A 17,625-nucleotide genomic window follows, 5' to 3' on the forward strand; every position below is an offset into this window, starting at 1 on the left:
ATAATCCTGTGACGGGAACAGAAGCTCCCATTTGCCAAGCTACAGTCATACAACTTAAATGATTTAGAGATGATCTGCAAAGAAAAGTGGACAAAAATCATTTCTAATATATCCACAAACATTGTCATTAACTGAAAGAAACATCTGACCTCTGTACAGGAAAATAAGGGCTTTGCAACCAAGTATTTTGTCTTCTTTGACTAGAGGGGTCAAATACTTATTTTCCTCAATGGAATACAAAGCAATTAAAATATATTCTTCAAAGTTATTTTCTGGATTTTCTTTTTGATATTCTGTCTCTCCATATTAGAATACATTTTATCATTAATATTATAGACTGATCGTGTCTTTATTAGTGGGCAAACCAACAAAATCAGCAAGGGATCAAATACTTATTCTCCTCACTGTAGCAGATTTTACCCTTGATGACAAAATTCATTGGGCATCTGCTGCTTCTGACCTTTAAAACAAGTATAGGCTATTCCACTAAAGTGAGGAATATAGATTTTTCGGTAACACTTTATAATAATGTTCCTTAGTAAAGACTCAGTAAATAATTAACTAATGATGAATAAAACATTAACAAATGTTTTTATTATTAACTAAGTTTTATTAATGCTTTATAAAATATCTACAAATGATATATGCAAGATTTTACACACCTTATAACAGAGTATTTTATTCATTTACAAGCAACTTGTAAATGTTTGATAAATATAAAATATTAACATAGCATTTCCTAGTCATTTACAAACGTTTGTTAATGTTTTGTTCATCAATAGTTAATTATTTATTAAGTCTTTATAATGCTTTTTTGCATCCATTATTCTAAAGTGTTACCGATTTTTCATATGTGATGGTTTGGATGGAGGGTGGATTAAGTAGGCCTATCATTAAAAAGTGTAAATCATTACTTTTGCAAATTGTTTAATGTTTAGCCTGCTATAGCACATTTTATCACATAGCCTATTTAAGTAGATGTGATCTCATTTGCAGATTTAATCATTATATGTCAGACAACTTGCGATACAAAAACTCTTAGTCTTAGCTTGAATAAACTACTGTGAAAGTGGAAAATGGAAATACAACAACAGACTACTGTGTAAGAACACAGACTTGGCTTACAGTTAGTGACCAGTGGGTCATAACAGTTTTTTATGATTTATGGTAGAAGTGGCTCGATTAAAAAAATGTAGCTGCCTCTCCACACATTGATAATATGGCATTATGAGGTAGGCTACTGGCAAATATAACACAAAAATAATATGATTGCATCAATTCAATATTCTTTCTACCTGTGATTTTCACAAAATGCCATAGATAATTACTGCATTATTACAGTATTAGCAGTATTTTAGTTAGTAATTTATGCTAGTATTTTATGTGATTTCCACAACTAGATGTAAATGCAGTAGGCCTACGTAGCTAACATTCTTTTATGCTTGCAGGCACAATGTTGATACGTTTCACCCAGAGCATTCTCCCACCTCTATTGCTGCTGACTACTCTCTTCCTGACTGCCCCAGTGTGCCACGGAGGAAAAATCCTGGTGGTTCCTGTGGAAGGAAGCCATTGGGTGAACATGGACATCCTGGTCAGAGCCCTACAAAGCCAAGGACACTCCATCACTGTGCTGCGAACCACCAAGAGCTGGTACATCAAAGAGGAGTCATCCTACTACAACTCATTGACTGTGACGGTCTCTGAGGGTATTGACAAGGAATTCCTCAAGCCAATCCAGCAAAAAGTGTTTGCAATGGAGCGGGGTAAGAGTTCTACCATCGACGTCATCCAGTTGCAATTCGAGCTATTGACAACATTCATGCCAAAGGCCATAAAGCCTTTGTGTGAATTGGTGGAGGCCATGTTTGAGGACCAGGCCTTCATGAGGAGACTGAATGAAAGTCAGTTTGACCTGATACTTACAGACCCTGCATGGGGAGTTGGTATAATGTTGGCTTACCATCTTCAACTTCCCTTGGTGTACAATGTTCGATGGGTTGTAACAATGGAGGGACACCTTACTCTTGCTCCATCTCCTTTGTCCTACATACCAGCAACAGGGACAGGGCTCACAGACAAAATGACCTTCTCACAGAGGGTCAAAAGCATGTTTGTCCATTTGCTGGCAAAGTTGCAGCACAGGATGCTGCTTAAACCACTGTATCAAGCTATGTGTGATAAGTACCTGAGTCCCAAAGTTGATTTTGATGACCTCTTGCAGACAGCAGATTTATGGCTGATGAGAGTGGACTTTGTGTTTGAGTTCCCCCGCCCCACCATGCCCAATGTGGTCTACATGGGTGGCTTCCAGTGCAAGCCAGCAAAGCCTCTTCCTCAAGACCTGGAGGACTTTGTGCAGAGCTCTGATGAACATGGTGTTATCATCATGTCTTTGGGGACGTTTGTCAGTGAGCTTCCAAGTGATTTAGCTGAAGATATAGCAGGTGCATTTGCTGAACTGCCCCAGAAAGTCATCTGGAGGTACACTGGAGACAGACCCTCAACCCTGGGCAATAACACCCTCCTGGTTGACTGGATGCCCCAAAATGACCTCCTGGGACACCCCAAAACCAAACTCTTTGTCGCTCATGGAGGAACTAACGGAGTACAGGAAGCTCTCTATCATGGGGTTCCAGTGGTAGGAATTCCTCTATTCTTTGACCAGCATGATAACCTCCTTAGGCTGCGAGGTGGTGCACAAATCATAACACTTGCCATGCTAAACAAAGACAGCTTCCTCCAGGCCTTGCAGGAGGTGCTCCATGTGCCGTCCTACAGGGAGAACATGCAGAGACTCTCCAGGCTGCACAGAGACCAGCCCATGGAGCCCCTGGACCGAGCCCTCTTCTGGATCGAGTTTGTCATGAGACACAAAGGTGCTGCTCACCTGCGCACAGAGTCCTACAAGATGCCCTGGTACTCCTACCACTCCGTGGACGTGATGATGTTCTTGCTTGCTGTTTTGGTCCTGATGTTGCTCATTATCTTTGCTCTCATAAGGTGCTCATTACGTCTTTGTGGCAAAAGTAAAAGTAAAAAGGATTAATGAATGGCTTAAGAATGCATGTCTTTACGTCAGTGAGTCCTATATGGTGCCCAGGTTACAAAGGAGGAGACGGTTGATAGGACTTTATCCCCGATTGAATAAGACATAAGGTTCTGAGCTGCCATCCTATGGCAGCCATGCCCCTTCCAATATCTGACCTTGCATCCTCCACTTGTGCTTGTGGCCTCGTACCAGGAAGTAATACGTCATGATGACATCACTGACAACAGCATTATATTTCAATGTCTCGCAAAAGCTCAATTGTAAAGTCATTTTCTCTTTTGCAAACTGGATGGTGAATGAAGAATACTCCCCCAAAAGTTGTTGTGGCTAGGCTGACAGCTGGGAAACTTAATTGTTTCCTCCACGGAGGAGGGGTGAGGCCACAAGCACAAGTGGATGGCGCAAGGTCGCATATTGGAATGCACCCTAAGATACTGAATGGAATGCAATGGGAAATCCTCACCCATTTAGGAGACCGGAATTGATGACCCACTATGTTGCATTGGTGACCTATGCTATACTTCATCTTGGTGTATCATCTGTTGAATATCTTTACTGGTACTCCTAACACTCCTAACAATCTTTTTGCTAACTGTCATTGTCAGTTTTTTGCACACTATGATTTATACCATCATATAATTTTCCCTCTGTGGTTTCTCATGGGAAAATGCACCTTTTTGAGATGAATATATACAATCAATACAGTTTCTTGTTTCTAAAGAGAATTGCATCTTTTTGTTAGCCTGGTCATTCCCATGTGCTCATTATGATGTTAGGAAAAACCCATGCTGAAATCCTTGGAATTTGGGAATTTCAACCACAGAACGGAGGTAGTGGACGAGACATACTGTATAAGAGACAAATGGAAGCTTGTGGTTTGTTTACAGGTCCACCACATTGACACTAGACCAGCAAAACCAGCTTTCCATTAAGCTTTGTAGTATTTTAAACAGTTTAGATTGACCTCACCTATAAGAAAAGGAATAGGCCTACATGGTTCTTCCCAGACCATATCTCACTTGTGATGCACTCATTTGTGGAGTGATATGATCAAGATATCACTTGTACAAAGTTTATTAGCAAGTCAAGTCTATCTTGTTACAAATGACATCTTGATAACACTGGTCCACAAATGAGAGGATCACAACACATGGACAGTAGATGGTGTTGGTGCAAGAAGGCCTATTTAACGCATTGAAATGAATTACAATTGGCACGACGAGCGTCCTTCTTGTAATATGAATTTTCACTGGCCTTTGGCCTCTGCTTGCAAGAATAAACAATAGGCTAACAATTAGCCTATTCTTGCCTAGTATGCTTGTCCGCAAGCATATGTTACTAAATTGTGCATATAGGCTACTGCATATAGGCTACTGTGTTTTAATGCTTTAATATGTTTTGGACAGTACAGCACAACTGCATTTTTCAAGGGTCTTCAGTTTTTCTTTCTTTAATTGTCACCCAGACAGCCTTTTCACAATTACATGTACGTCTTCCTCAGTCTCCCCACACATGGCTGAAGATAGCCTATACATGGAACATCACTGTTAAACTGTCACAGAAAGGAGAGCAGTGATGATGCCTTGAAGCTAATGCTGTCACACCAGAGAGACCGAGAAAGAATTTCATTGGCTTTTGAGCTAACCATGGACATAAAAAAGACAGGAATTAATGGGGCATTCCTATCCCACCATAGAAAACCAAGTAAACAGACATCCCAAGTTCCAAAAACTGATTTCAGGGATAATATTATCGACCCTATAGGCCTACCCTACGACTCAGCCTACCTGAAGTTACAGTTGCAAACAGTGCACCTCTCATCATTATTCACCTGAAGTAGGGATATGCTTAGCATACTCTGGTGTAAAATGAGTCTTAGTATTTTTGTTTCTTACTAGAGGGTTCCCCCGTCTGCCATCTCGCAGGCTGCACTGACTGATGAATCTGATAACTATGACGATCCAATCAGAGAGGCTTGTTTTGCTCAGCGCGCTCGGTTCCACAAGGTCTCTCTCTCTCTCTTTCTCTCTATCTCTCTCTCTCTCTCTATATATATATATACACTCTCCTCCAAAAGAGTTGTCGCCTATCCATCTGTTTGGAATAACAGCTAATAACCTGACTTTCAATTAATCACTTGGCTTCAGAAGTCACTCATATGAAAGCTACAACCCTCCCGAATGAAAATATATGTACAAAAATAAATTTCATGCACCAAAGAAAGATTGACCCTTTATTGAACACAGACAGGGCAGATTTTCACAAGACAAAAGTTTTGTCGCCTATCGAACATAATGTGAAAATGAGCAGATAAGTCACTTCAAAACACTTCAAATACACAGATCGGGTGTCATACTTAATCACTGAATCACTCTCACCTCTCCAGAAAATCGACTTAGGCCTTAGGTGTATGTTTAGGGTCATTGTAATCATGGAAAGCAACACAGTGGAAATCAATGGAGTTCAATGAGAGATGGTGACATATTCGCTATTCGTAGAGCAATACATGTTTAACTTCATGATTTAATCAATGATAAAAGTCCTCAAACACCTGCAGCATGCATGCAGCTACTCATAAGAGCTGTATCTGTACCATGTTTCACTGTATGCACCATTTCTCTTTTTTCATATTCTTCATCTCCAACACCATAAAGTTTTGATGCTATCAGTTCTAAAATGGTTGATCTTGGGATCTTGACTTCAGAGTATGAGTCCCATTAGCCTGCATTTTTGTCAGAATTAGGCCTGACATACTCTTGGCTGGCTTTTTTGAGACAGGACAGTGGGAGAGACTTCTTTGGTGTTAAAGGTGAAGAATTTGGAAAAAATACATGGTGCCTAAAGTCAAACATGGGAGGGATACAGCTCTTATGTGGAGCTGCATGCATGCTGCTGGTGTGTGAGGGCGATTATCATTGATTACATCATGAAGTTAAAAATGTATTGCTCTACGAATAGCAAATATGTCACCATCTCTCATTGAACTCCATTGATTTTCATTGTGTTGCTTTCCATGATTACAATGACCCTAAACATACACCTAAGGCCAAAGTTGATTCTCTAGAGAGGTGTGAGTGAATCAGTGATTAAGTATGACACCCGATCTGCATATTTGAAGTGTTTTGAAGTGACTTATTTGCTCATTTTCACATTATGTTCGATAGGCGACAAAACTTTTGTCTTGTCAAAATCTGCCCTGTCTGTGTTCATTAAAGGGTCAATCTTTCTTTGGTGCATGAAATTTATTTTTGTACATACATTTTCATTCGAGAGGGTTGTAGCTTTCATATGAGTGACTTCTGAAGCCAAGTGATTAATTGAAAGTCAGGTTATTAGCTGTTATTCCAAACAGATGGGTAGGCGACAACTCTTTTGGAGGCGAGTGTATATATATATATCTCGCCTCCGCAATCTAATCGAAGTAATCCACGCATGCTGCACGAGTTGTCTTTCATACGCTCTCACTCGCGTTTGTTTAAAAAAAAAAAAACACTCTGTGTCTCGCATAGTCTAAAATCCTGTAGGCCTATATTTTATCCGATTTGCGGGCATCCGTGAATCACTGTCGATATCAGGGACTTAGGATGTCTGATTACGTTGCCACTGTTCTTTGCCATTTCATTTCTTTTTCCTGCATTTTTTTTATTCCAAATCTTTTCGCATACCTCCTGCAATGACGTTGCGTACCCCTAAGGGTATGCAAACCCTAGTTTGGGAAAAAATGCTCTAGCCGCCCTTCCCAGCATATACATCATATACCGTACAAGGGGGGCACCTAATCACCGGAATGGACCGAAACGGACAAGAACTTACCGGAACGGACCGAAACGGGCCAGAACGGATCGGAACGGACACAGATTTAGCCAAAACTGACCGAAACGGACCCAGATTTTTCATAATAAGAGCACATTACGCTGTGAAACGGACCGGAACTGACTGAAACTGGCCAGAACCGTCCGGAACGGTCTCAGATTTGGCCAAAACTGACCGAAACGGACCCATAAATTAGTCAGAACTGACCGAAACGGACCCAAATTTAGGAACCGACCGAAACGGATCCAAAGTTAGTTGGGGGGTGGGGGTGAGTGCGCACTTGCACTTACGCCTGTCTCAGAGCATGGGCATCGAAAGCGCAGGAGACACCTGCGCTGTCATGGGCCTCGCTGCGAGACACGCGGACCCTCTTGTGACCACTTGGGATATTTTATTTCTAGTAAACATTTCAAGTATCGTTCGAGATTGAGAGCGTGTAAGTATCGTTCGAGATTGAGAGCGTGTAACGATGAGCAAATGTATATCGTGGAGTATTGAAAGTTGCTGGCCAAAACCATGACAAGCACGAAGAAAGGCTTCACGTTACCTAAACAGTTTTATGGAATACCCTATGTCTCTCTCACCTGTTGACACAAGGAGCACTATGAAGACAAGGAGAGGGAGAGACAGATATGTCGATGTGTGTGTGTGTGTGCGTGCGCGCGCGTCTCCACTGACGCGCTAGAGAGCTGCCCCAATAGACTATTGACCAGCTTAAACTTCACTGGTGAAAAAACAGTAGCCTACAGTTCTAAGGAGTTGTAAGCATTTTCATAGCACCCTATAGGCATATTCCCACATGTCAATGTGTTAGGCCTAGTCACTCCATCCATACACTCACTAGCCAATGCGCAATTTCGCTGGTAGACTGGTAGTTTCACGTGACTTTGACATCATCATATAACAGCAGAATATTATGGAAATAAGTCCCGCATAAATGCTAACGTATTGGGCATTGTTTGCAAACTTTAGAAGTAGGCCTAGGCTAGAAATTCGTTTTAGTAACTTGTTCACATCTTGTAGCCTATCCAACATAACATTAAGAGTAGGCTAATGAAACCTCGGGGCCAGCCAGTTAGACCTATTGTGTGCCGTTAATTCCTCCTTTGCGACTTTTCCATGCCCTCCTTAATATTCCAGACAGATGGCAGCGCATGGAACATTTTTTGTTGTTGTCTTTTTTGTTCTTTGATTTTGTGTCCTCTGTGGACTGTGTATGCTAGGACTATAATACGAGAGAGGCTACTACCAAAAAAACATTTGAGTGCTCCACCAGCTACCTCTGGAATTACAAAGACTGCTGACAAATGACAGCTTGGACTGTTTGAGAATTGAAATGACAGCCATGACAGGGGCTATGTATGTATATGAAGGCTATGAACAACCTTCATAGTTTATGGAGTCATTTGATATCACAGATGGCTTCTCGAAGATTTTTTTAGCGCGTCCTAATGTGTTCTTAATGCAAAATCTGGGTCCGTTTAGGGTTTCGCTGAATCTGGGTAAGTTCCGGTCTGTTTCACAGCGTAATGTGTTCTTATTATGAAAAATCTGGGTCCGTTTCGGTCAGTTTTGGCTAAATCTGGGTCCGTTCCGGTCCGTTCTGGCCCTGTTTCGGTCCATTCCGGTAAGTTCCTGTCCGTTTCGGTCCGTTTTGGTCCGTTCCGGTGATTAGGTACACCCCGCACAAGTCAGGTACCAGATCCAGTCCCTTATTTTTTGTTAGACCAGTCTAGCTTTTTCATTGCTTGTTAACCATGGAAATTGCGTTAGGTATAAACAAATGTTTGTAGATACTTTTTTTCTTGCAATGTGTGCTCTGTAGCGCCTCCCTGAGGGGGGCAGTTCAAATTCAGGGTGAAGGGGGTGGGTGTCATCATCTAAAATATAAACAGTTTTTTTATCAACTGCAGTCCAATAAAGATTGTCCAGTGGTTTTTGGGGTCGCCCTGGGATTTTAACAGCATTTTTTACAACTCTGGACAGCCGGTTCTTGTTGGTTAGGGGGAGATAGCCATATATTATGCAATATATTGTAGGCTTTTGATTGTGAAGCATTTGTAGATGATAATGTCAACATGAACCACAGTACATTGAGACAAAAAAAAGTTTTAAAAAGGGCAAAGGAGTAGGTGCTTTAGCACCACCTCGCCCCTATCTGTGCACACCTATAGCAACCTGCTGTAACTTATGTATACAATGGCCAATTGTTTATTGTTATAACATGTTTCATTATTTGAAGATTGCTAGGTATCAATGCAAAATGTTGTCAAAAGTCAAGTCAAGTAGTTTCCCATGCAGACATACGTAGACATAGTCTTTAGGTGTGGACATAGACAATTTGACATAGACATTACACATACATTACACCTAGAGTACCAATACAATACCCTTACATAGGAGTGCAAGACAGGGCAACAGCAGACATACATATAACTATATTAAGAAGAGGCATTGTTGTGCATTTCCAGTTATGTCCTATTGTGACAATTCTGACATAGTGATAGTAGCATTGTGAAATAATAATAAATATAAAGTAAACAATTGTAATGTGCAATATTTACAACTACGCAGTTGGTAGGCTAGTTAGTTTTCTAGTACAGTCATTCAAGTAACAGGCATGAAGCAGCAGCAACATGTGTGTGTTTGGTTCAAAAGCCATGGAACCAAATGTAGATTCTGAATGCAGGACAAATAAAGAAGCATGTAACTAATACTGTCTGCATTTGTTTTCTATTAGGCTATTTGACAGCACTCACTGCACTGCCCTGCACTGCTATTTGCTGCATCTTGTGGGCCGAATATAATTGATGGCGGGCCATATTGGTCTGCTAATTGCCTACCCCAGGTTTACATGATGGTTTTAATTCGGAATTAATAACTCAGAATTAAAAAAAAGTTGCATGGCGTTTACATTGCACTCTCATTTAACTCCAAACTATAACATGTTGACATGTTTTCAAAATGGAATTAAGTTTTATTCTGAATTAAATTGAGTTAATTCGGAATTACTGTAAATGTCCCATCTAACCAAGGTCAATAAACTGATTTTAAACCAGAATTAAAATGGAAATGGAATGGAGGCTAAATTGTCCGAAAAAAGTACCGTGGGGGAATGGTGACTAAACTTTTGACCGGTGGTGTTTATATTAGGCTATGTATGCCAGTAGGCTATATGGCAACTTCCTTTGCCTGCAAAATAAGGTAGTGCAAAAATGATGACACTTTTCATGCTAATCACAGGCAGCTTTCTCCAGGCCCTGCAACAGGGGCTCCACAACCTGTTCAAAGGGATGACTAGGGGCTTCATTTGATTTATTACCTGACGCTTGCAGCATACACACACCGCAAACCTTGAACCAATAGGAGGAGCAGAGGATAAACTGTTGTGAACCTACTCAAACTTTGTTGACCTCGGCTGTTGTAACAGCAGTTCCTGATCTGCACAGTATTCAGAAAGTCACAATATACTTTGTCCTCTCATATAGCCTTGTACTATGCTTGATTTTTGCAGCCCGTATAAAATGCTGTAACTTTGGTTGTGTTTGTCAAAATAATGACATAAAAGCTCTGTCTTTATAAGCAGCGGACATAATTGTTAGCCTTGCAGGTGAACGCACTTTGACCGGCCGGCACAAGAGAAAGCCACATATGAGTAAGCAAAATGAGCGTGTTGCATGCCATTCAGAACAACTGCACGAGGGGAAGCGTGGAGGAAGCTACCGCAAACATCAACCACATCCACACCTTAATCCAGGTGAGATGTACGGTTACAGTGTAATTGAAACTTCACTGGTTGATTCAGAACCAATTTAATACACATTTGAGAGAATGTTATTTATTTATTTTTACTTGTATGCCATTGCCAAAAGAAATCCATTGAGTATTAAAGAAACATACAGCATGCAAGACTTGAGACAGCTCTAGCAAAAATTGAGAGACCACTGCGAAATGTTCAGTTTTTCTGTGTTTGCTATAGATAGGTATGTCTTTGAGTAAAACAAACATTGTTATTTCATTCTATAAACTACCGACAACATTTCCTCCAAATTTCGAAAGAAAATATTGTCATTTAGATCATTTATTTGCAGAAAATCTCAAATAGTCAAAATAACACATAATCTCAAATCTCAAAAAAGGCAAAGAAAACAAGATGATATTAACTTACATAACAACAACAACATAATATTCAATAATAATTCAATATTTGATGGAATAAGCCGGATTTATAGTCACAGCTTTCATGCGTCTTGAAATGCGTCCATTGGTCCTTCACATTGTTCTTGAATGACTTAATTCCAGGCCTGGTGCAATAATTCAAGTTGCTGATCTTGGCTTAATGGCTTGTGTAGAATGAAATAACAATGATTTTCTTACTCAAACACATACCTATCCATAGCAAACTCAGAAGAACTGAAAGTGGTCTTTCAAATTTTGCCAGAGCTGTAATTTGCATGGGACCTACACGTTTACCATTTGACACTGCTCCATTGGTTGTCATTAGCTGAACAATTAAGAGGAGTAAGGAGTAAGGAGACAGACTCAGCTCATGGTTGGAGAATGTGTCTTAAAATGTGTCTCTGTTTTGATGAAGGTGTGTTGTTTGTGTGTGTGTTATCGTTACATGTGTGTTACGTGTATCTGTGTGGACTGTACTTTGTTCCATGCTTCTACCTGCACTGAGGGTATTCCACAAAGCTGGCTCAGTAGGCTACAGCAGGTTAAATTAACCTTCGGTAGTGATAAATCATCAGTATTATTACTCTATGTTGGTGTCTTGATTTTGCAAAACCAGGTCTAAGGTGCTGTTTCCACGTAGCAGGATATTTTTTAGCAGGGTATTTTTTTCTCCTGCTACGTGGAAACGCAACATGTGGATAAAAAAAATCCTCCATTGTAACAAATGCGTTTCAGACCCCTAAACAGGATATTTTTTTCTCCTGCTATTTTTTTCTCCTGCACCTGGATTTTTAAATATCTGCTACGTGGAAACGGAAGGCCAAAACCAATGCAAAACCAACACAAGCAGGAGAAAAAAATATCCACATATAAAAATATCCAGCTACGTGGAAACGGCATCTAAATATCTTGCTAACATGCCCTTTTCTGATTACAGACACATGCCAGCACATTTCATCCAGAGCATTCTACCACCACTCTTGCTGGTGACGGTTCTCTTCCTGTCGGTCCCAGCATGTCATGGAGGAAAAATACTTGTGGTCCCTTTAGAGGGAAGCCATTGGGTGAACATGGACATCCTGATCAGAGCTCTACACAGCCAAGGACACTCCATCACTGTGCTGCGAACCACCAAGAGCTGGTACATCAAAGAGGAGTCGCCTTATTTCAATTCGATCACAGTGACTGTCTCTAAGGGCTTTGATGAGGAATTTATCAAGCCAATCCTACAGAAACTCTTTGACATAGAGAGGGGCAAGAGTTCTGTCATGAACTTTATAAGTCTGCAACTTGAAGTGTTGAAATTCATGCCCAAGTCTGTTGAACATGTGTGTGAAATGGTAGAAGTCATGTTTGAGGACCAGGCCTTCATGAGGAGACTGAATGAAAGTCAGTTTGACATGATACTTACAGACCCTGCATGGGGAGCTGGTATAATGTTGGCTTACCATCTTCACCTCCCCTTGGTTTACAATGTGCGATGGATTACAACAGGGGAAGGACACCTGTCTCTGGCTCCATCTCCTTTGTCCTACATACCAGCAACAGGATCAGGGCTTGCGGACACAATGACTTTCGCAGAGAGGGTCAAAAATATGATTTTCCATTTGCTGATGAAGGTGCAGAACCAAATGCTACTAAAACCACTGTACCAAGCTGTCTGTGATAAGTACCTAAGTCCCAAAATAGATTTCTTTGACCTTCAGCAGACAGCAGATTTATGGCTGATGAGAGTGGACTTTGTATTTGAGTTCCCCCGCCCCACCATGCCCAATGTGGTCTACATGGGTGGCTTCCAGTGCAAGCCAGCAAAGCCTCTTCCTCAAGACCTGGAGGACTTTGTGCAGAGCTCTGGAGAACATGGTGTTATCATCATGTCTTTAGGGACGTTTGTAAGTGACCTTCCGACCGATGTAACCAAAGAAATAGCAGGTGTGTTTGCTGAACTGCCCCAGAAAGTAATCTGGAGGTACACAGGAGACAGACCCTCAGCCCTGGGCAATAACACCCTCCTGGTTGACTGGATGCCCCAAAATGACCTCCTGGGACACCCCAAAACCAAACTCTTCGTCGCCCATGGAGGAACCAACGGGGTGCAGGAAGCTATCTATCATGGGGTTCCAGTGGTAGGAATTCCTCTATTCTTTGACCAGCATGATAACCTCCTTAGGCTGCAGAAACGAGGTGGTGCACAAATCATAACACTCTCCATGTTGAACAAAGACAGCTTCCTCCAGGCCTTGCAGGAGGTGCTCCATGTGCCATCCTACAGAGAGAACATGCAGAGACTCTCCAGGCTGCACAGAGACCAGCCCATGGAGCCCCTGGACCGAGCCCTCTTCTGGATCGAGTTTGTCATGAGACACAAAGGTGCTGCTCACCTGCGCACAGACTCCTACAAGATGCCCTGGTACTCCTACCACTCCCTGGATGTGATGATGTTCTTGTTTGCTGCTTTCTTCCTGATGTTGTTCCTTATGTTTGTTCTCATAAGGTGTTCCTTACGTCTATGTGGTAAGAGTAAAAGTAAAAAGGATTAAATAAATGGACTTAAAAAATACAGACACAATTTATATTATGAACAAGGTTGCCAATTCTGCTTATGAAAAGCGACTTTGGGCTTCTTTTTTGAGCAATGGCTTTAAAAATTGTTGTCACCGGTTGCGTTTTTTGGGCTTCTGCTCTGCCAGTGACTTGAATGTGTTTGGATGTTTCAAACATGTTTCTCAATGACAACTCTGTTTTTCTCACTCACCCTTACAAGCTAGACAACAACAAGATTGTTAAGTCCTTCTCTGTGTCTGCCTCGGTCACTTTTGTGGGTTTTATCTATCACACAGATGCTTGCAAAGAGTAAGGTCTCCTCTCAAGGCACGCAACTGACGACCCCCCTCCTTTTTTGTTCTTGTTTTTTTTCCGTCTTCAATCGCTTCTTTTGAGCTTGTTTTCAGGATGGCAGTCACTTATTTCCCTCTCAAAATATGGGATGAGGAATAGAACTCGCACACCAGGAGTTGCCGGTGCAGGAAAGGTGTTTAATCCATCAACTTAAACAAACATAAAATAAAGTTATACCAAGTGGGGGTGCAATGCAAACGTTTCAGTCCTCAGACCCTCGTCAGTGCAAACCATATATACAGGTGGGACACGTACTATTTTCCTTTTTCAATGCACCCCCACTTGGTAGCACTTTATTTTATGTTTGTTTAAGTTGATGGATTAAACACCTTTCCTGCATCGGCAACTCTTGGTGTGCGAGTTCTCTTCCTCATCCAAGTGTTCTACAATACCCAGAACCAAAGCATCCTCAAGGCCTGGAGTAATTGGCGTGGCACACCCCCCCTGACTTAACTGAACCTCTCAAAATCTGGCAACACTGATTATAAAGGACATGAGTCCTACCCTGGTCCCCCTATCACTTCCTGGATGGAGCCAGGTTTTTATTTGTTCATTTATTTGTTATTGCTGATAATTTGATTAAATCATGACGTTATGCAACCACATTATTTTGATTTTGCTGCAATGGTTTCTTTCAGAGGCGATTCCTCTTTGAGTACAAGGGAGGCGCCGCCTCCTGTCCAAAATCACGGAGAAATAGTATGTAAACTAATGCTTTACACGACTTAATATCATTGCTATTTCAGACCCAGCTCCATAGATGCATGTGCTCAATTTAGAGATTAAACCAATCTGTAATAAGATCCCGAAGCTCGCACGAGTTTTTTTTTTCCGCTCATGACAACGCAAGCGAGTCGAGTCTCAATGGACTTCAATGGCATGTGGGATTGTGCGCTTTTTCAATGGCAAAATGCTAAACGGTCATTGGCTATTGCCGTGAAATTTTTTTAATTTTGAGACTGAGCCTCACTGGGAGTGAATGGAGAAGAGAGAGGAGGGGGGAGGGACCGGAGACTGGAGCTCCGACTTGTGATTGGGTGAACCCCGTGTCAGTAGGCTACAGTAGTTGATTTCATTTCGAAATGCGGATATGTTATTCATTTGACTGAGAAGTTTCGTCGTGATAACCAGTGGGGAAGCTATTCATTGGGTTGTACTCTAGTTTTGTGTACATATTCTTGTAAACCTAGTGTTGCGAATAAAGTCTTAATAGTGGCACGTCCTTATCCTTTTTAATCTCCCAATTCAAAAGTTGATGTTGCCTACTTTTCGTTATTGCTAGCTTGCAAGAAAGCTAGAGAGCTATGCAAAATGAAATGCCAAGCATTGTGGATTAAATTCTGGCGAATTCCAGTCGTCCTTATGAGGAGAAAATGAATATCAAGGAGCAGAGCAGAGCACTGCCTAATATTGACTTGGTGAAAAAGGTAGGGAAGAACAAACTTTTCTTTTGAGCTTTCGTGGTGTCTGATCAACTGGTTAACTGCCAAGTCCCGTGAGTGGCGAGTCCTTTCCTACTGTGCTGTTAAGCCGTGCACCCAGTAATGAACAAAGACAACGAAGGCAAACTCAATCACATCATTATGTGGCGGAGGTAGGCCTAATGAATAATAATAATAATAATAAAAACATTTCCCTATGAATAGGCTACAAGGGGGATAATGATTAATGATTAACAAATTTGTTTCAACAAGAGTCCTTCAGTGTGTGAGGGCAGGCCATATGTGACAGGACCAATATAAGGTGTGTGTCAAAATTGACCCCCCCCCCCCCCTTTTTTTTTGCGTTCTGGACATATTGTAATTGAACAGCCTCCCCTGTTTGACAGACTACCAGCCGCCACTGGTTTCTTTATGTACAATTTCAGAACAAACGTGCAAAATAAGACTACATCCTTTATGATGTTCCTGTACTGTACCATACTGTATAATGCGTGCAGATATCTTCAAATAAAGACAAGTGAACATGACAGTTTGTAATCTTTCAACTGTGACATAATGTAGGCCTGATTCAGAACAGCTCAAAGATTTTCAATATGGTAACCAAGATGTAAATCATACTGTAGTACCACGTGTCACAAATGCAACCAAGTGGCATCAAGTCTGGTTTCCTAAATGTGTATGACTCTCCATTGAACCCAATTCATTCTCCTAGTCTGCTTGTCTCCGTAGCCTCTTACTGCAGATAAGTTCGCTGGAGGGCCTATTCACTATTTGCTTTAAATACTCAACTACATCATAACAACATTGCTATGACAGCACAGAGAGCCCACGCCCATTAAAACACGGCTTTATATATTTGCTGTTACCAGAAAGGCAATGACCGAGTCATTGTGCATTACTAAAGGCCCTCTGTTATGTCACAATAGAGTAGTACTATAGTAATTAACCTTTCAATGACTATTAGAGCGTGTCACTGGTGGTACGGCTTACATTTTGGGGTTAAGTAACAGATTAAGACATAGCTGTTACAGTATTAGTGAGGTGCCAGGAAGGTTATAACATAGGCTCTGCGCTAAGGTGTTAAAGAACATGGGTAAGCAGTTAGGGCGTCAGACTTGTAGTGCAAAGGTTGCCGGTTCGACTCTCGACCCACCAGGTTGGTGGGGGGAGTAATTAACCAGTGCTCTCCCCCATCCTCCTCCATGATTGAGGTACCATGAGCATGGTACTGTCCCATCGCACTGCTCCCTTGGGGTGCCATAGGGGGATGCCCGCTTGCACGGGTGAGGCGTAAATGCAATTTCATTGTGTACACTACAGTGAACACTTGTGTGCTGAGGAGTACTGTGTCCCAATGACAATGGGAGTTAGAGTTTCCCAGTTGGGCTAAAAAAAAAAAAACACGACTGTTATAGGATTGTAGCTTAGAACCTTACATCATATCAATTCCAAAATAAACTCCTCACGAATAGTGTCTACCTTATCAATGGTCTCTGGCTCAATTTGACCAAACTCTGACATGTCAAAAGTGGGTTTCAGTAGAGCTCTACTCTGCCCTCCAGTGCCAGAACAACACACAAGAGCTCAACAGCTGAGTACAACAGCTCAAAACCCTCTGAGAGTACAACCCAACCATATATGGTACATTTTCGAGATTGTTGCATTATTTAAATGTCATGTAAATAACTTGTATGGGTGATCTGGTCACTTTCATTTCAATTTCATTTAATTCAATAATGTACCTCTTGCAGCATACAGGCTTGGAAACACCCTGGGTGAATGGGAAGAATAAGCTTTTGTGAGCCTACACAAACATTGACCTCAAATATGGATCAGCATGGTTTTCATAAGGACATTACATACTTAATCCACTGATGGAGTATTATGCTAGATTATTTTCAACTGAGGTTGTCTCTGTTAAAATGATGACATAACATTGTTTCTCGTTAACTTAAAAAGGCTTGCGTGTGAATGCTCTTTGACCTGCATGACACTAAGCCCCTCCACGTGAGGCAGGAAAAGTGGGAGTCACATACACACTTCAGAACAAACTAGCAAGGAGAGACATGCGTTTTTAGCAGTTTCAGACTAAGGAATATGCCAACCACATCGATATCTTTATTCAGGTGAGATTTCTGGGGATATGCTGTTTCAAAAGTGTCTTATTGAGCTAGACTTTGAATTTAGTCTGCAGCATACCATTGCTAAAAGAAAATCATAGGACAGTGAAGGAAAGTACAG

The 17,625-nt window shown here is 41.4% G+C and overlaps 3 protein-coding genes across 3 annotated transcripts in view; all 3 read left to right on the plus strand.

The window, feature by feature from the left end:
* Positions 1-1,453: 1,453 nt before the first annotated feature.
* LOC134438528 (UDP-glucuronosyltransferase 2C1-like) lies at positions 1,454-3,751 on the plus strand. Its single transcript, XM_063188109.1, has one exon. It carries the CDS (start codon positions 1,454-1,456, stop codon positions 3,047-3,049), a length of 1,596 nt encoding a protein of 531 aa, XP_063044179.1. The 3' UTR covers positions 3,050-3,751.
* A 6,783-nt stretch (positions 3,752-10,534) lies between these two features.
* The window catches only part of LOC134438525 (UDP-glucuronosyltransferase 2A2-like), a 33,405-nt gene continuing 26,314 nt past the window's right edge, over positions 10,535-17,625 (plus strand). The window contains exon 1 of the mRNA XM_063188105.1: positions 10,535-10,622. The gene's annotated coding sequence lies outside the window, so the exon portion shown is untranslated. The remainder of the gene's footprint in view (positions 10,623-17,625) is intronic.
* Positions 10,575-14,571, plus strand: LOC134438526 (UDP-glucuronosyltransferase 2C1-like). Its single transcript, XM_063188106.1, has 2 exons — positions 10,575-10,622; positions 11,982-14,571. Exon 2 carries the CDS (start codon positions 11,986-11,988, stop codon positions 13,582-13,584), a length of 1,599 nt encoding a protein of 532 aa, XP_063044176.1. The 5' UTR covers positions 10,575-10,622; positions 11,982-11,985; the 3' UTR covers positions 13,585-14,571.

The sequence above is a fragment of the Engraulis encrasicolus genome, chromosome 22 (assembly GCF_034702125.1).
Source record: "Engraulis encrasicolus isolate BLACKSEA-1 chromosome 22, IST_EnEncr_1.0, whole genome shotgun sequence".
In the NCBI taxonomy this organism is placed as follows: domain Eukaryota; kingdom Metazoa; phylum Chordata; class Actinopteri; order Clupeiformes; family Engraulidae; genus Engraulis; species Engraulis encrasicolus.